The sequence below is a fragment of the Stenella coeruleoalba genome, assembly GCF_951394435.1.
Source record: "Stenella coeruleoalba genome assembly, chromosome: 6".
NCBI classification, from domain to species: Eukaryota; Metazoa; Chordata; class Mammalia; order Artiodactyla; family Delphinidae; genus Stenella; species Stenella coeruleoalba.
In genome coordinates, this window is record NC_137151.1 from 77024212 (window position 1) to 77050587 (window position 26376).

At 37.2% G+C, this 26376-nt stretch overlaps 1 protein-coding gene and 1 long non-coding RNA gene across 4 annotated transcripts in view; one reads left to right on the top strand and one right to left on the bottom strand.

The window, feature by feature from the left end:
* Window positions 1–7215: 7215 nt before the first annotated feature.
* The window catches only part of PPP1R1C (protein phosphatase 1 regulatory inhibitor subunit 1C), a gene marked incomplete at its 3' end in the record, with an annotated part of 129641 nt that continues 110480 nt past the window's right edge, over window positions 7216–26376 (top strand). For 2 of the 3 annotated variants that reach the window (XM_079925336.1, XM_079925337.1), the window contains exons 1-2: window positions 7216–7381; window positions 9058–9118. In XM_079925336.1, the coding sequence (XP_079781462.1) occupies window positions 7301–7381; window positions 9058–9118 (142 nt within the window). In that variant the 5' untranslated portion in view covers window positions 7216–7300. Of the gene's footprint in view, window positions 7382–9036; window positions 9119–26376 lie in introns of all 3 variants that reach the window. The other variant, XM_079925335.1, reaches the window with a different exon arrangement.
* Window positions 8636–26376, bottom strand: part of LOC307188323 — a 108606-nt gene continuing 90865 nt past the window's right edge. The window contains exons 4-5 of the long non-coding RNA XR_013828895.1: window positions 16812–16957; window positions 8636–9725 (exon numbers count right to left, since the gene is read on the bottom strand). This is a non-coding gene — a long non-coding RNA (uncharacterized lncRNA). The remainder of the gene's footprint in view (window positions 9726–16811; window positions 16958–26376) is intronic.

Consider the following 26376-nt stretch of genomic DNA (forward strand, 5'->3'; position numbering starts at 1 on the left):
GGCTCTTGGTGCTGCAGCCAGGAGTCAGTGCTGTGCCTCTGAGGTGCGAGAGCCAACTTCAGGACAGTGGTCCACAAGACACCTTCCAGCTCCATGTAATATCAAATGGCGAAAATCTCCCAGAGATCTCCATCTCAACACCAGCACCCAGCTTCACTCAACGACCAGCAAGCTACAGTGCTGGACACCCTATCCCAAACAACTAGCAAGACAGGAACACAACCCCACCCATTAGAGGAGAGGCTGCCTAAAATCATAATAAATCCACAGACACCCCAAAACACACCACCAGACATACACCTGCCCACCAAAAAGACAAGATCCAGCCTCATCCACCAGAACACAGGCACTAGTCCCCTCCATGAGGAAGCCTACACAACCCACTGAGCCAACTTTAGCCACTGGGGACAGACACCAAAAACAACGGGAACTACGAACCTGCAGCCTGCAAAAAGGAGACCCCAAACACAGTAAGATAAGCAAAATGAGAAGACAGAAAAACACACAGCAGATGAAGGAGCAAGTTAAAAACCCACCAGACCTAACAAATGAAGAGAAAATAGGCAGTCTACCTGAAAAAGAATTCAGAATAATGATAGTAAAGATGATCCAAAATCTTGGAAACAGAATAGAGAAAATACAAGAAACATTTAACAAGGACCTAGAAGAACTAAAGAGGAAACAAGCAACGATGAACAACACAATAAATGAAATTAAATATACTCTAGGAGGGATCAATAGCAGAATAACTGAGGTAGAAGAATGGATAAGTGACCTGGAAGATAAAATAGTGAAAATAACTACTGCAGAGCAGAATAAAGAAAAAAGAATGAAAATAACTTAGGGCAGTCTCAGAGACCTCTGGGACAACATTAAATGCACCAACATTCGAATCATAGGGGTTCCAGAAGAAGAAGAGAAAAAGAAAGGGACTGAGAAAATATTTGAAGAGATTATAGTTGAAAACTTCCCTAATATGGGAAAGGAAATAGTTAATCAAGTCCAGGAAGCACAGAGAGTCCCATACAGGGTAAATCCAAGGTGAAACACGCCAAGACACATATTAATTAAACTGTCAAAAATTAAATACAAAGAAAACATATTAAAAGCAGCAAGGGAAAAACAACAAACACACAAGGGAATCCCCATAAGGTTAACAGCTGATCTTTCAGCAGAAACTCTGCAAGCCAGAAGGGACTGGCAGGACATATTTAAAGTGATGAAGGAGAAAAACCTACAACCAAGATTACTCTACCCAGCAAGGATCTCATTCAGATTTGATGGAGAAATTAAAACCTTTACAGACAAGGAAAAGCTGAGAGAGTTCAGCACCACCAAACCAGTTTTACAACAAATGCTAAAGGATCTTCTCTAGGCAAGAAACACAAGAGAAGGAAAAGACCTACAATAACAAACCCAAAACAATTAAGAAAATGGGAATAGGAACATACATATCAAGAATTACCTTCAATGTAAATGGATTAAATGCTCCCACCAAAAGACACAGACTGGCTGAATGGATACAAAAACAAGACCCATATATATGCTGCCTACAAGAGACCCACTTTAGACCTAGAGACACATACAGACTGAAAGCGAGGGGATGGAAAAAGATATTCCATGCAAATGGAAACCAAAAGAAAGCTGGAGTAGCAATTCTCATATCAGACAAAATAGACTTTAAAATAAAGACTATTACAAGAGACAAAGAAGGAAACTACATAATGATCAAGGGATTGATCCAAGAAGAAGATATAACAATTGTAAATATTTATGCACCCAACATAGGAGCACCTCAATACATAAGGCAAATACTAACAGCCATAAAAGGGGAAATCGGGAATTCCCTGGTGGTGCAGTGGTTGAAAGTCCGCCTGCTGATGCAGGGGACACGGGTTCGTGGCCCGGTCTGGGAAGATGCCACATGCCGTGGAGCGGTTGGGCCCATGAGCCATGGCCGCTGAGCCTGCGCGTCCAGAGCTTGTGCTCTGCAACAGGAGAGGCCACAAAAGTGAGAGGCCCCCATACCCCAAAAAAAGGGGAAATCGAGAGTAACACAATCATAGTAGTGGACTTTAACATCCCACTTTCACCAATGGACAGATCATCCAAAATGAAAATAAATAAGGAAACACAAGCTTTAAATGATACATTAAACAAGGTGGACTTAATTGATATTTATAGGACATTCCATCCAAAAACAACAGAATATACTGTTTTCTCAAGTGCTCATGGAACATTCTCCAGGATGGATCATATCTTGGGTCACAAATCAAGCCTTGGTAAATTTAAGAAAATTGAAATTGTATCAAGTATCTTTTCTGACCACAACGCTATGAGACTAGATATCAATTACAGGAAAATAGCTGTAAAAAATACAAACACATGGAGGCTAAACAATACACTACTTAATAATGAAGTGATCACTGAAGAAACCAAAGAGGAAATCAAAAAATACCTAGAAACAAATGAAAATGGAGACACAACAACACAAAACCTATGGGATGCAGCATAAGCAGTTCTAAGAGGGAAGTTTATAGCAATACAATCCTACCTTAAGAAACAGGAAACATCTCGAATAAACCACCTAACCTTGCACCTAAAGCAATTAGAAAAAGAGGAACAAAAAAAACCCCAAAGTTAGCAGAAGGAAAGAAATCATAAAGATCAGATCAGAAAAAAATGAAAAAGAAATGAAGGAAACGATAGCAAAGATCAATAAAACTAAAAGCCGGTTCTTTGAGAAGATAAACGAAATTGATAAACCACTAGCCAGACTCATCAAGAAAAAAAGGGAGAAGACTCAAATCAATAGAATTAGAAATGAAAAAGGAGAAGTAACAACTGACACTGCAGAAATACAAAAGATCATGAGAGATTACTACAAGCAACTCCATGCCAATAAAATGGAAAACCTGGAAGAAATGGACAAATTCTTAGAAATGCACAACCTGCCAAGACTGATTCAGGAAGAAATAGAAAATATGAACAGACCAATCACAAGCACTGAAATTGAAACTGTGATTAAAAATCTTCCAACAAACAAAAGCCCAGGACCAGATGGCTTCACAGGCGAATTCTATCAAACATTTAGAGAAGAGCTAACACCTATCCTTCTCAAACTCTTCCAAAATATAGCAGAGGGAGGAACACTCCCAAACTCATTCTACGAGGCCACCATCACCCTGATACCAACACCAGACAAGGATGTCACAAAGAAAGAAAACTACAGGCCAATATCACTGATGAACATAGATGCAAAAATCCTCAACAAAATACTAGCAAACAGAATCCAACAGCACATTAAAAGTAGCATACACCATGATCAAGGGGGTTTATTCCAGGAATGCAAGGATTCTTCAATATACGCAAATCAATCAATGTGATACACCATATTAACAAATTGAAGGAGAAAAACCATATGGTTCTCTCAGTAGATGCAGAGAAAGCTTTCGACAAAATTCAACACCCATTTATGATAAAAACCCTGCAAAAAGTAGGCATAGAGGGAACTTTCCTCAACATAATAAAGGTCATATATGACAAATCCACAGCCAACATCGTCCTCAATGGTGCAAAACTGAAAGCATTTCCACTAAGATCAGGAACAAGACAAGGTTGCCCACTCTCACCACTCTTATTCAACATAGTTGTGGAAATTTTAGCCACAGCAATCAGAGAAGAAAAGGAAATAAAAGGAATCCAAATCGGAAAAGAAGAAGTAAAGCTGTCACCGTTTGCAGATGACATGATACTATACATAGAGAATCCTAAATATACTAGAGCTAATCAAAGAATTTGGTAAAGTAGCAGGACACAAAATTAATGCACAGAAATCTCTTGCATTCCTGTACACTAATGATGAAAAATCTGAAAGTGGAATCAAGAAAACACTCCCATTTACCATTGCAACAAAAAGAATAAAATATCTAGGAATAATCCTACCTAAGGAGACAAAAGACCTATATGCAGAAAATTATAAGGCACTGATGAAAGAAATTAAAGATGATACAAATAGATGGAGAGATATACCGTGTTCTTGTATTGGAAGAATGAACATTGTGAAAATGACTCTACTACCCAAAGCAATCTACAGATTCAATGCAATCCCTATCAAACTACCACTGGCATTTTTCACAGAACTAGAACAAAAAATTTCACAATTTGTATGGAAACACAAAAGACCCCGAATAGCCAAAGCAATCTTGAGAACGAAAAACGGAGCTGGAGAAATCAGGCTCCCTGACTTCAGACTATACTACAAAGCTACAGTAATCAAGACAGTATGGTACTGGCACAAAAACAGAAATATAGATCAATGGAACAGCATAGAAGGCCCAGAGATGAACCCACGCACATATGTTCACCTTATCTTTGATAAAAGAGGCAGGAATGTACAGTGGAGAAAGGACAGCCTTTTCAATAATTGGTGCTGGGAAAACTGGACAGGTACATGTAGAAATACGAGACTAGAACACTCCCTAACACCACACACAAAAGTAAACTCATAATGGATTAAAGACCTAAATGTAAGGCCAGAAACTACCAAACTCTTAGAGGAAAACATAGGCAGAACACTCTATGACATAAATCACAACAAGATCCTTTTTGACCCACCTCCTAAAGAAATGGAAATAAAAACAAAAATAAACAAATGGGACCTAATGAAACTTCACAGCTTTTGCACAGCAAAGGAAACCATAAACAAGACCAAAAGACAACCCTCAGAATGGGAGAAAATATTTGCAAATGAAGCAACTGACAAAGGATGAATCTGCAAAATTTACAGGCAGCTCATGCAGCTCAATAACTAAAAACAAACAACCCAATCCAAAAATGGGCAGAAGACCTAAATAAACATTTCTCCAAAGAAGATATACAGAGTGCCAACAAACACATGAAAGAATGCTCAACATCATTAATCATTAAAGAAATGCAAATCAAAACTACAATGAGATATCATCTCACACCAGTCAGAATGGCCATCATCAAAAAATCTAGAAACTATAAATGCTGGAGAGGGTGTGGAGAAAAGGGAACCCTCTTGCACTGCTGGTGGGAATGTGAATTGGTACAGTGACTATGGAGAACAGTATGGAGGTTCCTTAAAAAACTAAAAATAGAACTACCATATGACCCAGCAATCCCACTACTGGGCATATACCCTGAGGAAACCATAATTCAAAAAGAGTCATGTACCAAAATGTTCATTGCAGCTCTATTTACAGTAGCCAGAAGATGGAAACAACCTAAGTGTCCATCATTGGATGAATGGATATAAGAAGATGTGGCACATATATACAATGGAATAATACTCAGCCATAAAAAGAAAGGAAATTGAGTTATTTGTAGTGAGGTGGATGGACCTAGAGTCTGTCAAACAGAATGAAGTAAGTCAGAAAGAGAAAGACAAATACCATATGCTAACACACATATATGGAATCTACGAAAAAAAAAATGTCACGAAGAACCTAGGGGTAAGACAGGAATAAAGATGCAGACCTACTAAAGAATGGACTTGAGGATATGGGGAGGGGGAAGGGTAAGCTGCGACAAACTGAGAGAGTGGCATGGACATATATACACTACCAAACGTAAAATAGATAGTAAGTGGGAAGCAGCCGCATAGCACAGGGAGATCAACTCAGTGCTATGTGACCACCTAGAGGGGTGGGATAGGGAGGGTGGGAGGGAGGGAGACTCAAGAGGGAAGAGACATGGGAACATATGTATATGTATAACTGATTCACTTTGTTATAAAGCAGAAACTAACACACCATTGTAAAGCAATTATACTCCAATAAAGATGTAAGAAAATAAATAAAAAACTTGAAACATAAAAAAAAATACAGTTGCATAGTCTAGGCATTGAATAAGGTTCTGCCCACACACACACATACAGTGGGAATGAATATGTAAAGAAAAAAAAATATATATATATATATATAAGTCTAGCATTCATCAAACACTATCTTTCAAATAAAGAAGTAGAGAAGTTCTTTCTCCTATTAAAGCAGCTTCATTTTCAGCCTTCCTTTGCAAAAGGAGTTGAATGCATGAAGCCATCTGGCTGTGCTATTGCCTCTCCTTAGATATTAACAGATGTGAAGAGCAGGCCAGTGGCCCCCTCTACCTTCACCACTAGCCAATATAATCATCCTCCTCTATCATTCTGAAGATTTCCCCTTTTACACTTTTTTCCCCAAGACCTTTGGTTACATATATCCCCACTATTGGCAACAAATCACAATGCTGGATCCCATTAGGTTTCCACTAATGTCTTCTAGTCACTTCTGTATTCTTCCATATCAGAGGATATAACTGGCTCCACCAGGAAATAAAAGAGGTCATTGCAGCAGCCGTGACTTTCAAGCCATTTGCTAAATTTAGCTGTCCAATACTTTCCACTCTAATGAAAACTGCGGACTACAATTATAGAATGCTGGAACAGAACAGGAGCTTAAAGGTCACTACGTCCAATCTCCTTGTTTGTCTGAGGAAAGTATGGCGGCCTAGATATAGCCTCTGATTTGCTTGAGGCCACAGAGCTTGTTAGTGGTAGGGATAGAAGTTGAACTGAGATCTGCTCAGTCCTGAGGGCAATGTTGCCCTCACTCCACCACAGACGCTCTGCATTCCATGATCAGTCTTACCTAACCAGATCTCACAGCATAAATATAGCTGATATTATTGGTTGTGGCTTACCCTCCATGGCAATTCATCAATTTGGTAGTTGGATGTGAAATAACAAAGGTGTCTGACGGATAAGGTTCTCCAAGAGAAATGAAATGATCCTATACCCAAACCCTGCCCCCAACTCTAAAAACTCACTGCTTTATGTTCATCAATAATGAATGGCCCATCCCTGCAATACTCAGAGGGAGCTTACATTGCACTTTTGAGCAGCCGGTTAGTAATGTACAGTGGATAGAGCCTTTCTTTCAAATCCCGGGGCAGCAGGTCCTTCAAGGCTAGCATTGCATTTTCAATTAGCTGCTGACTGAATGCTTGGCATGTGTATATTACTGAAGAGGCACACAATTAGCTTACAGTTCGTTTCTGCATTGTGCTGAGAGGATCTAAGGGATTGGTGGGGGAACAGGCAAGCCAGGCATCACTGTGGATGTTGAAGAAGGGAGTTACTCAGACCTCGGCATCTTCACTTGCTTTCTCTAGAATTACAGCTATTTATTACGAAGCATTCTGTAGCGGGGTGGAGTGTGCCTGAGGAAACACATCCCAGACACCACCTGGCGTTAGTCTTTCTGAGCCCTTCACATCTCTAATTCTCATCATTGTCATGGAGCCCAACAGTCCCAAAAAGATACAATTTGCTGTGCCTTTATTCCAGAGTCAGATTGCACCTGAAGCAGCTGAACAGGTAAGTGGAACTGGGTGGGGACCAGCTCCTGTATGTAAGTAATACAGATGTATATTCTTGTTATTAATTGAAAGCTTCTCCACCTCTTGAATTTGCCTAACTTTGTGACTTCCCAGGACATATGAACGAGAAATAATTTCGTTTCCACATGCACTTGTATTTGAGTTGCATTGGGGGAACTACTGGCTAAAATGCAGCATTTCATGTGATACAAATTAGCACCCATTAAGGAAAAATGGTTATATTAGCAGTTTAGATTGGGATCCAAAAATCTGTTTGCTTTTGCTTATTAAAATAACAGGTTCAACATTTAGAGAAACTTCAAAATTTTTTTTCAAAATTAGCAAGCTTTTATTTTATTATTTATAATAAAATTATTTATTATTATTCATTTAACAATGAAAGCATTAAATCTTGGAATAATTTCAGATTACAGGCTTAATGTTTCATTTTAATGTTTTCATTGTGTATCCAAAGCAGTAATTATATGTAATATATTATAGGATCGCAGGTATATGTATAATTTAAGAAACATTTTATTCAGGTATTAAAAATGGTATTTTAACACAACCTGGATTTTTCCCAAGTTTAATATGTCTATATATCTTTAGTTCTATCTCTCTCCCTCTCTCATGTGAGATTGGTTTACTGTATCACCTTTCATATTCAGATTACTTAGACTCTTGATTCAATGGAACCACTCAAAAGATCATTTGTGGTAAAATTACAACAGTGAGGAGGCAAAAACAAATTTATGGGGTCTGCTACCTAATTCATTAATTTCTTAAACCCTAAATTATTCCTGAATCCTCTCCCAAATATTATATACAAAGTCTTAAAAGTAATTATTGAATCTGAGACTCTCAACTTCCTAGGATGTTTTGATAATCTGAAGTAGATTCACCCAAACTCAAGCCAGATAAATACAACCTTGAACATGTATCTATGTTGAATGGGGCATTGGTTCTATCCTGGACAAGATATCATTGTTTAAAATTTATTCACTATCCTACTGATTTGGGAATTTACTTATATATTTAAAAAGTCAAGGATACATTAGAAATTCTAATCATAATATGTTCCTGTAACTCCTAAAATAAGGGGAAAACCCCCCACACCAAACCTATTAGTTTTAAGTGAATTATATACTTTTGTAAGATCCATATTCATTCTTTCTATGTTAATTTGTTCTAAATAATACTATAGAAAATAAGAAAAGTTTATAATATTAATTGAAGTTAAGAACGTATGCTGTTAAATTTAACCTGCTGGAAATTTGAGTTTTCTAAGCTTCTCTTACCCCATTTAGAAATAAGTGTAATGGATCTCGAAAGCTTCAATTTATGAGGCTCCAAGAGAGCCACTAAAATGAGCAAGTCATCCCTGTACCTTCACTGCATATTAGTATTCAGTGGTATCATTTGGTTACATACAACTGTTTCTTTTCTGTGGAAATGCAGCTTTTTGATCAAAGAAGGTGATATTAATATCTGACAGTTCTACTGCATGGCTTTCTATTATTCAAAATAAAATTAGCGAGCGCCTACTGTGTGCCCCCCAGAAATTTGCTCTTTATGTTGGGAAAAGATGAGGATGGGACAGACTTGCAAGCTGTAGAGTAACCTGGAACAGAGTCTGACAGTCTCTGACCTTAGCTGGGCCTTTGTTGTTCACAGATCAGGAAAAGAAGACCTACACCAGCATCACTTGTGATTCTCAATGAACATAACCCCCCAGGTAAAGAAGCATGATGTCTTATGTACTGATGTGACAGAATAGAATTGTTTGAGGAACATCAAAGAGCATGCCATTGCCAACAGATTTCAATTCGGGATTTCAGTTAGCAATAATCTAAAAAGCTAGTCTATACAATGGATCATAAACAAAATCAGAAATAGATATTATGAAAACTGTCTCAGTCAACTGCCTGCTTTTCCTCTAGAATGACTTACTGGTGACGATATGCTATGAAATGTTTTGTTAGCAATCACTGTCATGTGTTCAGGTGTTTGCATAGAATCTGGTTCAGTGCTTATTAATGAGCCTGGTAGAAAGTTGTTTAATTAGGTTTCATAGCTCAAATTGCAGCCCTGGAGATGCTTATATCTTTACAGAGTTGTTTTTTAATCAAAGGTTATCATGGGGTGGGCAATGAGCCAGCATTGGCTACAGCTTTGATGCTGATGTAATCTCTGAATAATGCAATTGACAAGTAACCAGATCAATTTTCAGCACTGCCCATTTGGGAGCCATTCTGAAGAGTTGCATCCATTTGTTGAGGTTTTATTCTCCATTTCCCGTATAAAGTAAAGCTGCATTATTATTCCTGATAAAGGACTATGATCTGCAACACACAAACATTATGTACTTATTGAATGGGGGTGATTTTAATTTCACATTTAAGCTCTGTTTCTAGAAATACAAGTAAGACAGCAAAGGTCACGGCACTAATTTGTATCCAGGCAGGACTTGTTGGATTTTTTGCAGGTATAAACAATAAAGGTGGCTAAAAAGAGTTTAGTGGAAACATAGTAAGTGTAATTACAGATTGTAGTGAATGATTTGTTTTAAGAACACTGGGGCAAAACAGTCTTTGACTTTTTCAGATTCCTTTCTAATTAGAGAAACATATACAAGAAAGTAAAATTCTAATAGCATATTAGTCATGGAGCCCAAATACAGAAAGATGTTCAGTTGTTGGGAAACAAATAGGCAAATTTATTCTGCTGAAAACAAAGAATTATAATTTGATGCTGTATCTTTAAAGTGCTATAGCATTTTAAAATCATTTTCAAATATATTATTTCACTTAATAAATATAACTTATATTTGGTTGAATAAGAGATGCAACTGGTAAGAGGTGCAAATAAATAGAAGTAAATAAACATAATAACGAAATCTTTTCATATTGGAGGTAATTTTAGAGCAATTTTCCATCACAGCCTTTTGCTCATAGTGGCAGACTTCTCCACAGTGTCCTAGAACTTACCTCGCTATGCTAACCTTGAAAAGTGTTGCCCAAAGATATAACAAGAAGAACAGAATCTTCATAATTTCATCTGTACTAAATACTTCTTTCCTATCCAACAATTCTTTATGTTTCAAATATTATCTGAACATTCTCTATCAACCAAAACAAATAACAGCAACAACAAAAAAACTTAATTGTTAAATGACCTTGTTAAAGCAATTGTTGCTTTTAGCCCTCAAAAGCAATGTGTTCTTTGACAAATAAAAATCGGGTGCAGCTTTAAATCCTGGTAAATAAACAAATCTCTTCAATTTATTGAAATTGCCCAGGACACATATGAGTATTCTTGGAATCACCTATCATTAATGCTCTTTAAAATTCAAGTCCCTGAAAATCTTTCTTGTGAATTAATGAAGCAAAGAAAATTAAATTTTCCATTACAGAGACATAATTAACAAACCTTTCCAAATTCATATGATAAGATCAGTATATTGTAATCATTGTTAAATGAATTAGACATGGCTTACTTAAAAAAAATCTTTTCAGGAGTTTGCAGAAATAGTCTGTTATAAAAGAATATTTGAAAGAATGATTTAATTTTAGATTAGAAATAAAGGAAATAGCAAGATATTTCAACATGTAAATCCAGATTGTTTGCTAGTTCATCTTTGCCTGTGTAAACATATAGATGAGGTGGGCACCTGATTGGTAAGATTCCAGGGGCAACAAAATGTCACATCAGTCCCTTTCTAACCAACAGCCTAGAATTCTCAGCAGTAGAAACACGAGGGAAAGTTACATAACCTGTTAAGGATATATCCTCCGGCATAGATTAATCAATTTAATTCAAAATAATGGGACACAAGACTAAAAATGTTAAACTGAAGGCATCACACCTGAAAAAGTTTAAAAGCAAAGGGTGTGTCTTTATGGTGGAGAGGGCAGAAACAATGTTTGCTTCTTGGAATGACTCTAAACAGCCAATGGCAGTAAAAAGGTACTAGAAGCCAGAGATGCAGGGGTAGAGGTGCACCAAAGACAAATTTCATCTTTTTCAAATGTTTTCTAGGGCTACCAGTTTGACCTTGTAGCAAACTGCTTATCTTTCAGAATTTTTAATCTTCTGAGTAAGTGCCTATTTATGATAACCTCTCTGAGGTTATACAGTAAGAGTCTCATTGTCTCGTCTTGTACTATTTGCTTTTACTCTTGTACAATATGTAGTTAACTGGTTTGGTTTCTATATTTTTATTTAAAGGGATGACTATACATAAATCTTCTCTATTTAGAAGTAAATGGCAATGTCACTTTCTGCAATTTATTTCATCACATTTCTAGATTTACTTAAACGTTACTTGTATTTACAATAGTAGGCTTATGAGAAGACTGTATATTTATTTGGCTACCAGTATTAGAAACCTAGAATTGGGAAAGAACTTCAGAAAATACCTAATCTAACCACACTTCTTCATGAAAGATACAGAAATCGACCCAAGTCCCTGAGACTTGCTCCATTTTGTATATATCAGAGAAGAATCCATAGTTACAACTAGTTTTCAATGAGATCAAATAATTTTACAAGTTAGAAAAGTTTCTTATGAAAAACTTGAGTGATGCCCCACTTTATTCTAAAATAACTCTTCATTTACTCTTGTCAATAAAAGTTCATGTATTCACCTTTTTAAAAAAAATATTTATTTATTTATTTACTTACTTATTTATTCGTCTGCACTTGCGGGCTTGTGGGATCTCAGTTCCCCAGGGATTGAACCCAGGCCACGGCAGTGAAAGCCCAGAATCCTAACCACTAGGTCACCAGGGAACTCCCTACTCACGTTTTTAAATACATAAGGCAATTCTTCATTACCTTCTTTTCTGGATTGAATATTCCCAGCACCCAATAAGGGCCTTAATGAGCTCTATCCAAATTCTCCTTGTCTCTAGGCCTTTGAAGCCTAGAGCTGGACACAGTCTTCCAGTAAAAAGCCAGATTAGAACAGGCCTTCTGAATATTAAAGTTTGTGGCATCCATTCTTTTCCACTTGCTGTTAGGCAGAGACAATATGGTTACAACTAAGTTTAATGGACCTGATGCCTATTGAACATGAGTGAACTGTAAAAGGCCAGGAGCTTACTGAAGATATGGATAAGTACACAGGAGTTCTGGCATCATTTAGAAGTTTGCTGTACATCTAATAAGTGGGACCAGACACATAATGTAAAATGGGGGATATTTATTGAACTTCCTATCGCAGCCAAATTTGGGGGAGACTGACTTTCTCTTCAACACTTTTCGCTCCAAATATTCTTAGAAATGAGGAATAAAAATAAAGCATTTTCTCACATGGGCCATGTTAGTAAAAATTACTTAATAATGAGACATATGAATTCAATATCTCACCATCTCCTTTCAATCTTGAGAGTAAGTCTAGTCAGTAAAGAGAACGGGGATTTCCAGTTGATTGGGCTATTTGTCTCCACACACTGAAAAAGAAGCCACAGTCCGTTCTGGAAGTAGCATGTGACTTTCTAAATGAGGCTTGCATTTTAGGAATTTGACAGTAAGTTGACTAATAAGATTTTCAAGGCTCTGTATTTAAAATCCTGAGACACTGGATGACACAGAATATTGCTGGACTCAGACTGAGCTGTTCAAAGCAGAGGGGCTCCAGAAATTTTCAGTGATGTGAGGTTTTGCAGGGTCATCAAGTTAAAGTGGACATTTATTTCTAGTGTTAGGGCATTCATACGCAAACAGTCTCTCTTCATGGAGACCCTGTATTTTACAAAATGAGTGATTGGTAGGCAATGGTCACCCTGAGTACAAGTTCCAGGAATCTCACTGAGGATTTTCCTGGGATTCTTAAGGATGGGTAAGACATCATCAGTCCCACACCTGGAGGGGCCTGTCACCCGCAGGGACCTCCAATCAAATGTGTTCAAGTAAAAGCTGTACTGGACCTATAGTCCATACAGTTTTGTTTCATTCTTTTTTCTCATCTTCCTTGGGAATATGGCTGTAATTCATTCTGATCTACAATTGTCGTTGATTGTTCAGCATTTATTTTGCCTTCTGAACATTAATGACAGTACAAAAGAAAGAAAGGTCCAGTGTTTGAAGACTCTTCAAGGTTTAACTGGTATGAATTTCTGTCAGAAAAGCCTATTTTTTTCTCCTCAGCATTTATTTCTATAAGTTATGGAATGCCAAACCATGCTGAATGAGTTAAAGATAAGTAATGCAGGGACTTTCCTGGTGGTCCAGTGGTTAAGACTCTGAGCTCCCAATGCAGGGGGGACAGATTCCATCCCTAGTCGGGGAACTAAGATCTCACATGCTGCACGGTGCAGCCAAAAAAAAAAAAAAAATTTCAAAGATAAGTGATGCATGTGGCTTTCAGAGGTTCATGTACCGTACAACTGATTGACTTATTTTCCTATAACTATTCAGTCTGTGCAGCCAAATAGCCCCATCAATAGGAATAACTGTGAGCCAAAGATGAGGTTCCAGTTCTTAGTCATGCCAAAGTTTGCTATACTATAAGTGTTCAAAGGACTAGTGTAATCTTCAAACTGAATGGAAGAAAAATGAAAGGGCAAATTATAAAACTATGAAATAGTGCTGTTTTATTTCAGCAAGATTACTACTTTTGCTCATTTTGAGCAATAGCATATACTGCTCATCTTTTACACTGAGTTTAATAAGAAATAGCTTAGTGAAATATGAATTATGGTAGGTTCAATTCACTTCCTTTTTCTTGGTCTCTGTTTTCCTACTTGTGGGGATTATAGCAGGTGAAAATAACCCTAAGGTACTTCTGCATAATGTTGAAAGGCAGTGTTTGTAGTAGGTAAAGCACTGCCTTTGGAGTAAGACTTGGGTTTGAATCCCAGCTTTGCCGGTTTCTGGTAGTGAGTCATTGGGTGTGCAGTTGACCTCTGTGGGCTCAGTTTCTCCCTTTTTAAAAGAGGACATCGAGGTATAAGAAAATGCATAGCACAGTGTCTGCAACCAAATAGATACTGAAGACATGCGATCCCCCTGTGTCATTATATCCATGCTGAGTTCTCCTAAAACCTGCATTTCCTTTTTTTTTTTTTTTTTTTTTTGCGGTATGTGGACCTCTCACCGTTGTGGCCTCTCCCGTTGCGGAGCACAGGCTCCGGATGCGCAGGTTCAGCGGCCATGGCTCACAGGCCCAGCCAGCACGAACCCGTGTCCCCTGCATCGGCAGGCGGACTCTCAACCACTGCGCCACCAGGGAAGCCCTAAAACCTGCATTTCTTATCAGAAGATGGCCCAGCTCTTTTCCCTTCCTGACTGCATTAGGCGGTGTCAAACAGTGTCCCCATGAGGCATTGGTTCTTGATAAGAGAAAAGATGTACCATAACTCCTAATTCATCAGGATAAGAATACACAGTTATGGAATTGTTATGGATCTTATACTGTGGTATTTGTTCAACTGACCATGTCTGGTTTACAAACATAATTTTCATGAAATATGAGTCCTTGGGAATATTTTAAAAATAAGCATGCCACTGATGTCTATAAAGTTATGAAAAAATATATTGCAAGTAAGAGATCTTTGTGAAAGATTTGTATCCAATCAAAAATGCAATTCATGGGAATTCCCTGGTGGTTCAGTGGTTAGGACTCTGTGCTTTCACTGCTGAGGGCCCGGGTTCGATGCCTGATCAGGGAACTGAGATCCTGCAAACCACTTGGTGCAATCAAAAAAAAGGAAAAAAATGCAATTCATATCCTAATAGTATGTGGAAAGAAAGAAGATTGACAATGGAGTATAAAAATCCTTTAGTGATATCTATGAAACTCTCATTTGATTGCTCTCATTTGATTCCACTCCATTTGCTCTCACTTCCTTCCATACACCATTCCTGTGCTATATTCTGGGTAAGCTTTCTTCCTTTGGTTCCTCCTTTTGGTTCCTTTGCCAACTCTTAAGACAGCCTAGACTGACTCATTTGTGTAAATCACTCTCCATGTTTTCCAATTAATCTTATTTAAATTGCAGCCTGAGACTCATTTAAATCTCAAAACTTTCCCCTAACTAATCTGACTCATTGTTTGGCTTTGTTATTCCAATACTCTCCTCTCACCTGCAACTCTTGAAGGTATTTATTGATTTATACATTCAATTCAATTAAGTATTTACTGAGTCCTTATTCTAAATCCTCGAGGAACATGTGGACTAGGTAACAGAGGATAATACATCTGGATGAACCAGGATACAATTGTAATAACAGAAATTCCAACAGCTCAGACCACAGTAAGATTAATTCTGGCCAAGACATAGAGGCATTTATTTATCATGCTCACTATTCTATGAAACATTTGTAAAACTTGTCTTCATCTTTTGGCTTTAAGCTTTTAAGAATTGGCATCAGAGCTAAAATTTTACTATTTATTCCAAACTAGTAGCATAGATATAGCTACTCAAAACTAGTAGCATATCTAGTAGATATTAGATGCCCACGGTCTATTAAATTTAAGTGGATAAAAAAATATATTCTCAAATCCAATGGCAATCTATTAAACTTTTCTGGGCACTTATTCTGGCTAAGGCACAGTGTTAGCTACTCTAGGGGATAAAATAGGTAAGTCACCACCCCTGACCTCATGGAGAAACCTACCTGAGGCATAATTTGACACATGTATATATATTGGTAGTAAGATCAACAACATGTGGCAAAATACAAAATATATTTCAATTCAGTGCAGAAATGTTTACCATAGGATGTTTTGGGTGATTAGGTTATAATGTTGTAAAATACGGTACAGAGACTAGATGCTTGATAAATGGCAACTCTTATTTTGGAGAGGCCGCATGTACTACTTAGGAATAGAGGTGTTGGAATCACTCAGGCTTGAATCTGGCTCTCAGATGGCTGCTTACTGCCTGTGTTACCCCAAAAAAGTGGCTCATCCTTTTAAGGCCCATTAAAAGTGGGGAAGCTGGGTTCACGAGGCTCTGATAAGCTTGTTTTTTTCAACACTACCAGATTTCACTCAATATAAAATATATTCATTAGAAATAAGGCTATTCTGCATCCACCGAATAAACAGATGCACATTTTTGTGTCTACATAATAGTACACATGGACAGCACTGTAATCAGCTGTTCTGGGAGCTTAAGAGCACATTCAATTTCAAATTTAAGCTAGAAAAAGTTTCTAACAGCTCTTTCTAATTGTTTCTATTTCATAATCATATTCAAGGAGAACAGTAAATTACCAAACCTCTAACAAAAAATCTAACCAAGCTATGTAGTTAATAGAGAAGGGTTATTTAAGTATTTATTTTAGAATTGCTCAGGAACAAGCTTTCAAGCTTTGGGATTTTCTATCCTTTCTTCCACCATTTCTATTCATGACTTTGACCAAGTAGTGATCTGATGCTGTTCCAGCAATACCAGACACAATTTGGTAGCAGAACTTACCAGGGGCTAAAGCTGAAATGTCCGCACAGGGTCCAGGCAGGTGACATAGATGCCTGCCTGGGCTCCGTGTAGGAAGCTGTGAAGGGTACCGCGGTCTATTGGAGGATGCAAGCTCCATTCAAGGCTGTCAAACTAAACAGATAACACTACAAAGAAAGAAAAAAACACTGTAAGGGACGGAAGCACCTAAGTGGTAAGATTTTAGAGATGCTGGAAAATATCTCCCTAAATCCGTTTCCATACTACCTGAAATTCTACCTTTTGAAGTTGTTGTTAATATTGTTACTATATTCTATCTTTTGAAACACCGGTACTGTGACCAGATGTAACATATTGTCCTGGCAAGTAGTCTACCTGGAGCTCAAAAAGCCTGAGGTGGAGAGAAAGGAAGGTCCTGGAGCAAATGTCCCAGCTGCAAGGATTAGGGCCCTCCGAATTCATCTCTTCCCTCCCAGTCTGTTTGCTGTTATTACCTTCTCCATACTCGTCCCCTTCATATCTTCCTTAGCATTTCAGGGGCCCCTGAACGTGCTGGGAAATTTTAAATCTATATCTATGAGTCTTTTCTGTGTTATGGAAAGAAGATTATCTTTGAATTTAACTCAATGATTTTGTATCATTTAGGGTAATTTGATATAGTAATTATAGCGCTTAACAAGGCTATTTGTGAAATAAGTTGCCAAAACCTGCATCATCAAAGGGAGATATCTTGACAGTCTGGTTAGAATACAATTACAGTGCAACCTTGGCAATAATGCTGAGAAAAAAGTACTGTGAGAACTAAGAAAAGCTAGGAAATTTGTAATCTTTCTGGGTTTGTTGTTGTTGTTTCATTCTCTGGGAGCAATTTTCCTTCATTACGGGAAACAATTTTCATAATCACACTCTTTACATATAAATACATATTGACCTGCTCATAAAAATAGAACTGAGTGCACAAAATGGAAGAATGAGAACAACAGTTATTTTGGAATCCAATTTTTAGAATAATTTGCCTCAATGTAACATCAGTTTATGCTTTTTTTCCCTGTCTGTTGAAGAACATACTATTAGAACACATATACACAATAGATATTTCCATGCACAAACACATGTACACATGCTTATATAAGCCAAATACACAACTGTGTGTAAAAATATCACAGGCTATTTATCCATATAATAAAATCCACTTGCACTAAGTGACCTGATTTCAAAAAGACTAGCACCTACCAAAGTATCTAGAAAAGCTTCATGAATTCAGGTTACAAATGGAATAAAGCTAATAGTTATTATTTAAATTTCTAACCCTTTGAAATTGAAACCAATAAATCAAAAACTAATCACATTTGAAAACCCATGAATAAAAAACATTGAAATTACTGGCATAGATTCAAATGGTGAGATTTGTTAAATTATTTTTTTAAATCAGAAGAATATTTTAAAAAATAAGTTACATTTATTGAATATTAGTTATTTTAAGACTATTCTCTCATTTTGGAGGTTTCCTGTGCCCATTTTCATAATTCATGAATACAGGGAGAAGTATTTTAATTAGAAACAGAAAGTGAGCTCCTCCAACTACCACCTGAAAATCAATGTCTAGCTGAAATGTGTCCCCTAAATTGAAATCAACATTTAAACTTCTGACCTCAACATTTCTGTTAATTGTATCTCCATTCCTCTAATTGCTGAACCACACAACCCTGGAATCAGCTCTAACCCCTCTCTCTCTCCCTTGCCCCTTGAACCTATCAATGGCTCTTCTGCTGATTCTTCTGTACGGGTTGAATCTATCTCACTATATTTTTATTTTCTCTGCTCAGTCTAGGCACTTATGGCTTTATTCCAAAAGAATACAGTAACTTCCAAACTGCTTTTCCATTGCTTTAACACTGGGAGGTGGTTTTGTGTAGAGTTAAGAGCCCTAATTTCAGAATCAATGAACATGGCATGACTTAGAATCAAATCATGGCATGACTGAATATCTGAGTCTTAGTTTCCAATTCTGTGAAGCACGGATCATGGCAATTCCAACACTGGTCGTGTTGCTGGAGTGAAGCAAGATGATGTATGCTAGCAACGCGACTGATGGGAGATTTATTCTTTCCCCATCCTAATCTGTGTGAAAGGGTTTTGGCAGACAATTATATAATGGGTGATTGGCTAGGCCAGCTTTACTTTTCCAAATGGATTTGTTATGAGCTCTACTTTGTATACTGCAATATAATTTACTTGTCCTAGTTTTTAATTAGCCATAGCTAAGAAGAAGAGTAAGGCACGTAAACTTGTCTTATGATGAGCTCATTAGGTTTCATCATAATGAGCACATTATTCCTACTTCTTGCTTTAAGTAAGTCAATCGACAGATGAATGGATAAAGAAGATGTGGCACATATATACAAGGGAATATTACTCGCCATAAAAACAAACAAAATTGTGTTATTTGTAGTGAGGTAGATGGACCTAGAGTCTCATACAGAGTGAACTAAGTCAGAAAGAGAAAAACAAATACTGTATGCTAACACATATATATAGAATCTAAAAAAAAATAAAAAAGGTTCTGAAGAATCTAGGGGCAGGACAGGAATAAAGATGCAGACGTAGAGAATGGACTTGAGGACAGGGGGAAGGGGAAGGGTAAGCTGGGATGAAGTGAGAGTGTGGCATGGACATATATACACTACTAAATGTAAAATAGATAGCTAGTGGGAAGCAGCCACATAGCACAGGGAGATCAGCTCGGTGCTTTGTGACCACCTAGAGGGGTGGGATAGGGAGGGTGGGAGGGAGACACAAGAGGGAGGAGATATGGGGATATATGTATATGTATAGCTGATTCACTTTGCTATACAGCAGAAACTACCACACCATTGTAAAGCAATTATACTCCAATAAAGATGTTTAAAAACAATAAATAAGTCAGTCATTTCCACCGTAGTCTATGGAGTCTTTATTATACAAATTGTTGATAACTGTACTAAAGTTGAGATTTAAAAAATGAACAGAAGAAAGGAAAATAGTTGTGTTAGATTATGGCTGGCACTGCAGCTTTGTATCTATTTCCTTCTTTATTTTTGGTGGAGGGCTTGAAGGCTGAACAGGAACTTTGTTCATTTGCCATAGGTACCTTCCTATTGAAAATGGGCAGCGATTTCCGATTAAGCAGGACAGACTCAGACTAGATTTGCTTTCCAAAGCACTCTAAGGATTATCCACTCTCCCTTCATGGATCCTAAATACAGCCCACCTGCCCCCAACGATTAAAATGCTTTCAAGAAATAATGCCAGAGACCCACTCACCAACACATTTCAGTGAAGTAAAATGTCATGAATGATTGAGCTAAAATGTCTCATCTCAAATTCTACCACAGGTCATTTTACTTTGTGAATAGCCCAGAATTCCTGCTTTACTTAGCCAATGAAGGGCACCTTTTTGCTCAAGGTCTTGGAGACAGCTGAAGATATTTTCATACCCTAATTCTGCAGTCCACTGACATCATTAGAATCAAGGCAAACACCAGCTGTAACATTTATATGGACAGTTACAGTATAAGGGACATATGTAAAATACATTTTGAAGTACATTTAGGACCTAAAAGACAAAATTACCTCTAAGCTACAAATAAAATAATTTTTAAAAACCATATAAGCTCAAAGGCAAGTTTAAAGAGGTTGATAGTAATGTATCTCACCTTTGGTAGTTTTCTAATTTGCAAACCTATTTCACTTATAACATATATATCCCCAGCAACTCTGTGAGATGAATATTATAACCTCCATTTTAGAAAAAGCGTGATAGATGAGCTGCTCAATGTCAAAGAAGCTAGTACATTAGTGGGTCTGAAATTTAAACTCACATTGTCTATCCAAGGTCAGTGTGCTTTCCACTACATTAATAACACTTTTCTCTCTACAAATAAGCAACATTATACCCTTACTATTTTATTTCTGTCTTCCTCATGGAAGCAATTATAAGCAAGTTCTTCATTGTAGCTTGGCCAAGTGAGATTCTGTTTGATATGACACCAGAATGTATTTCTTTCCATTCCAACGTGAGTTTGTTTTAGAGTGGTAATTCTACACCTTTTTTTTCTTTTCTTGGATAATTTATTAGATAAGAGGACTTCAGAGTTGTTAATACTAGATTTTTTATTATATAAGCAAAAAATCAGATTACCAAACAGAAATATAAATCTTACCCATTATTCCATTCTTAGAGTTAGACCTCTTTATTTATGCATGTGTCCATTTGCCTATTTATCTGTACTTATTAAGAAAACTAATTGTCTTAACTTAAAACATTAGTTGGAGGGCCAATGGTTTACACTTGGATCCTAGTTGACCAAGAACATGACCAATTTGTACATATACTGGGATGTCGTCTTCCCTTCCTATCAACTGTAGTTCGTATCCTCCTAGACTCAAATCAAACCCCCCTTCTTATATGAAACCTTCATTGACCACTCCAGCTGGAAGACTTTATTCCAGGAGAAGTAACAAGTCACTGGATCCATTAATTCATTTGCTCCCTGCTCCCACTGATTGTTGATGACTTTCTGTCATCTAGTAATGCCCTGAAAAAATGAATTATAGAATAATTTTTTTTTTTGGCTGTGTCGGGTCTTAGTTGTGGCATGCAGGATCTTTTGTTGCAGTGCACGGGCTCTTCGTAGCAGCACGCAGGCTTCTCTCTAGTTGTGGAACGTGGGCTCCAGAGTGTGTGGGCTCTGTAGTTGTAGCTCGGGGGCTCAGTAGTTGTGGTGCATGGACTTAGTTGCCCCAAGGCATGTGGGATCTTAGTTCCCCGACCAGGGATCGAATCTGCGTCCCCTGCATTGGAAGGCGGATTCTTAACCACTGGACCACCAGGGAAGTCCCAGAATTAATAAATTTTGATGTGAGTCAGGAGAAAAAAGATTGGGTCACAAGGCCCTTCCGTGTGTATCAGGCTTTAGTTAAGTATTCTCTGGGTATCAGGGCTGCGGAAAAGGGCTCCGAGGATCTGGGAGAATGACTGGAAAGATACCTTACTATGGAGGGAAAATAGAGACCATTTAAAACTAACCTGATTATTTCACAAAGTTTATCCCCATCCTAACATCTCACAAGTACCTACAAATGATGACTCACTGGATCGTCATGAGTTCTTACATTAAATATTTATGGAAATAACTTAAAGTGGCCTTTGCTCTGTAACACACAACATGAACAAAATTCTTGGAATCATCTCAGCAAGGATACATTTTAGTAGTAGAGGACTTGAGCTAGTTGTGTTGTTTTCGTATAGACATGCTTTGAATTAAACACCACAGGCAACCGGTGACTGTGGATACATAGGCAATTTTGCATAATGATGATTTTGGGATTTCTTATGTTTTACAGGACAATTTAAAGCCTGAGTATGTTTTGCCTAATGACTAATTTTATTCTTTGGTTGTCTTTAAATTATTTGAACCTGATTTTAAAATGTCAGTAAAATGGTAATGGTGGAAAAGAGAATATATAATCAATTTGTCTGCTTTCTTAGAAAAATATAGGGGTTCAAGAGTTCAATTCAATACCAGCAAACAGCAGCAGTCTTTATGCACTGAATGAATGGCCAGATACTTTCCTTCTATGCTAACATATGTGACCAGATGAATAGGGGCTAGGTCTTCTTTTCATTTTCTTTGAATAGTGAAACAAATCTTTTACCTGGTAATTTTCCTTCCACTATTTTCTTTTCTTTAGCAATAAGCTATCAGGGAAGAGTTAGTAACCTGCAGTCAATACTGGAAAGCAAACAGTTCATTACTTACCAAAAGCATTTAAAATTATACAACTTCACTGAAAAATCCATTTGATTGGTTTGCAAGATTTGTACGTAAGTGAAACTTAATGACTGCACGAAAAATAATTTTAGAGTGGACCTTGCACCTTATTCTTCCTTTCCCTCACTTTTTACACAAAGAAACCATAGAAACAAATTACTTTTGGCCCCAGTGAATTATTTGCAAACATATCTGTATTTAGCTTCACATTACAGCATTCCAGCTGCTTTATTATTTTCTGACTGAGTCAGATAAAATTTGTGTTTTACGTATTCCTGTTATCTGGGTACGTATTAACATGTCTATCATTATGGGCTACTGCTGGTATATCACGCCAAAATAAGCTCATTACAGGCATCAGCTCCATTTCCTCATTTCTAACTTAGTTTGACATTCTTCTTGGCAAATTTTCCAGACATACCACAATCCATTTTCTGTTGAGATTTTTTTTCTCTTTTAATATTAAATTTTTCTGTGTAGCAGCTAGAAAATGAGGAATCGACCTCATTTTTTTTTTAAGCTATAGACTTAACATTTCACTGCCGTGAAAAATCTGAAAGGCTTTAACATCAAGCTCCTTATGAGAAAACAGCTTTCTTAGATATGAAGTGAACTTGAAACTTTGACACAAAATAAATCGAGAAGAAATAGAATATGACTTCCTACTCCAAATCTTACATGCTAAGGAAACAAACATACAAATATGCAAACCGAAACAAAACAAGACAAAATAATAAACACTTAAAACATCATTTGTATGTAAGTCATCAGATTTATGTTTTTATTAATAATGTAATTATTATGTAAAAATTAATGATTCCTTGCTTTTAAAGTACAGTACGTAGATTTTGTTTTTTATTAATAACTTTGGTTCAATGTTTTGATGAAGAAAAAAGTTACTAAGATAAAAAAAGCACCAAAATGATATTTCAAAGAACTAAAAACTAAAATATTTGTTTTTTAATAGTTTATTAATGTGCTTCATGACCTAGACTGATTTACATGCTTTAAACACTCCAAATCCAAATTACAAATATAGAAATATTCATACTAATTGCCACCAAACATTTGGTAGCTGGAAGCATATACGAAAAAAAGTCTGTTTATAAGCTCACTCTGAGTATCTGTACATAACCCCAAAATATGCCATCAATCATCTTACTGGACAGGACTGATCTGTATTTTGTCCTATGGGACAAAAATAGTAAGGAGCTTCCTTTGGAGAGAAGGGTGGTGGTTAATAACATTGTGACAAGTATCAACACATCAGAATGAAAAAGAAGTACGTAAATTGTCAGCATTTTAAACTACTGTGATAAAGTCCTCTGTAATTTGTGTTTATATTTGAGATGTATGCTACATATTCTTGCCTCATCTTTTCCAAACAGTACTCTTGTATTTCACTGCATTTGCTCCTCTCTGCTCCTTATGGAATAACACTTAGATCCCTTAGCCTGATATACAAGATCCTTGACAGTCTGGGTTGAACCAAATTCTCCAACTCTACTTTATTCCTAGGCCTGAACCTGTGTCTCTGACAAGATTGGCTACTTGTTCTCTAACAATTTCCACCTTAAATCTTTGAATAGAAAATTTTTTCCTGGGTTTCCCTGGTGGTGCAATGGTTAAGAATACGCCTGCCAATATAGGGGACACGGGTTCGAGCCCTGGTCCTGGAAGATCCCACATGCCGCAGAGCAACTAAGCCCGTGCGCCACAACTACTGAGCCTGCACTCTAGAGCTCGTGAGCCACAACTAGTGAGCCCATGTGCCACAACTACTGAAGCCCGCATGCCTAGAGCTCGTGCTCTGCAACAAGAGAAGCCACTGCAATGAGAAGCCTGCACACCACAACGAAGAGTAGCCACCGCTCACCACAACTAGAGAAAGCCCGCAAGCAGCAACAAAGACCCAACACAACCAAAAATAAATAAATAAATTTATAAAAAAAAAAAAAGAAAATTTTTTCCTACTTAGAATGCCCTCACCACTACTTTATTTTACTAAATACTTACGCTTTTTAAGATGCTCAGATTTATCTCATTTCATTCATTTCTGGACATGGACATTTATCAAAAATATAGCTTCTAGCAGCTCAGAGCTGAAAAAATACTACTAAGTAGAGTTCAGTTAGGTAGTAGTGTAAATTCACAACTTTCCTATATTCTACTACAGCTGGACATTCAGTCTGTGACATCTCCAACCTAATAAACTCAAGTCAACCTCTATGATTTTTGTTGAATTGCCACTTTTTTTTTTCTGAAACTAAACCTTATCATTTGGACTTGATAAAAGAGTAATTAATCATTGAAAAAAGGAATGCTCAATAGCCACCCTAATTTCCACTGAAACCATCCTCTTCCATTAATTTTGTTTGAAAGGATTATTTTTGACAAGCAAAGGAAAGATGCAGTAAAATGGGTAAAAGCCATGATATTGGTTCTATTTTGGTCTCAACTCTCTGCAGGATTACTTTCTCTAGGGATCCCAGTGGATGATTAGTCAGATTCCACTTGACCATTTCCAGTGATAGGTTTAGCTCTTTTTGAAGCATCATGGTTATGACTGGACAGCTCTATTTGTTAGAAAGTTATGCCTTATATCTAGTTGGAATATCCTTCTTGAATCTTTCAACTACTGATCTTGGTATGTTCTTCTAAAGGATTTCAGAAAAAGTGTAATACTTCTTCCAACTGAGAACACTTCATATGTTTGGGGACAGGCATCTCGTTTACCCTCAGTTCTCTCTTGACTAAAATTTTCAGTTACATTTATCTTTTTTAAATTGAAATATAGTTGATTTACAATATTGTGTTAGTTTCAGGTGTACAGCAAAGTGATTCAGTTACATATATATTTTTTTCAGATTCTTTTCCAATATAGGTTATTACAAGATATTGAATATTGTCCCCTGTGCTGTACAGTAAATCCTTATTGCTTATCTATTTTAGTATAGTAGTTTCTATCTGTTAATCCTATACTCACATTTATCTTAATGATTGTGATATGGTTTTCAGAAATCTCACCATTTTGCTCCCTAGTGATACTCATATTTTTTAGCATAGTACCCAAATTTCACACATTTAACTGTTAGTTACTGAACATCGACTACAGGCCAGTGCCATATATATATCTAAAAAACGCGAGGATTCACAATAAAAGGTGATGGGGTTTGTGGTAGCAGAAACACAGGATACTTTAGAAGCACACAGAACACATAGCCCAGTCAATAATGGCTTAATGGAGGAAGGATGTTTGTGCTGAAACCTGAAGGAAAAAGCAGGGGAGACTATTCAAGACAGAGGGGAAAACAGGGACAAAGTCTCAGAAGCAGGGCAAGGCACTGCAGGTTCAAGGAAGTGAGAGGAGTCCAGTATGAGGCAGTGTGGAGTGGCATCGGGTAGGGGTGGAGATTAGGCAGGCACCATGTTGGGGAGCATCATAAACATTTTAAAGGAGTTATGATTAGGACCCACCAAATGGTTAAGCAGGAGAGCTCACATGCTCAAATTTTATTCTGAAATGGTCCCTGTGGCTGCAGATAAAAAATGGATAGGAGGCAGAAGGTCTGAGTGCATGGGAAGTCAGTGGACCTGATTAATTGGATGGCAGAGGGGGAGATGGTAATAACAAAGAAGTTTGAGTTATGGCTATAGATGCTGGAGCCTTTCCTAAAAACACAGTGCACATTTGGAGGGGGGTGGGGAAAGGTGATGAGCTCAGAATGGAACACATTACTTTGGATACAGTGGATAAAAGAGACAGCTCTCAT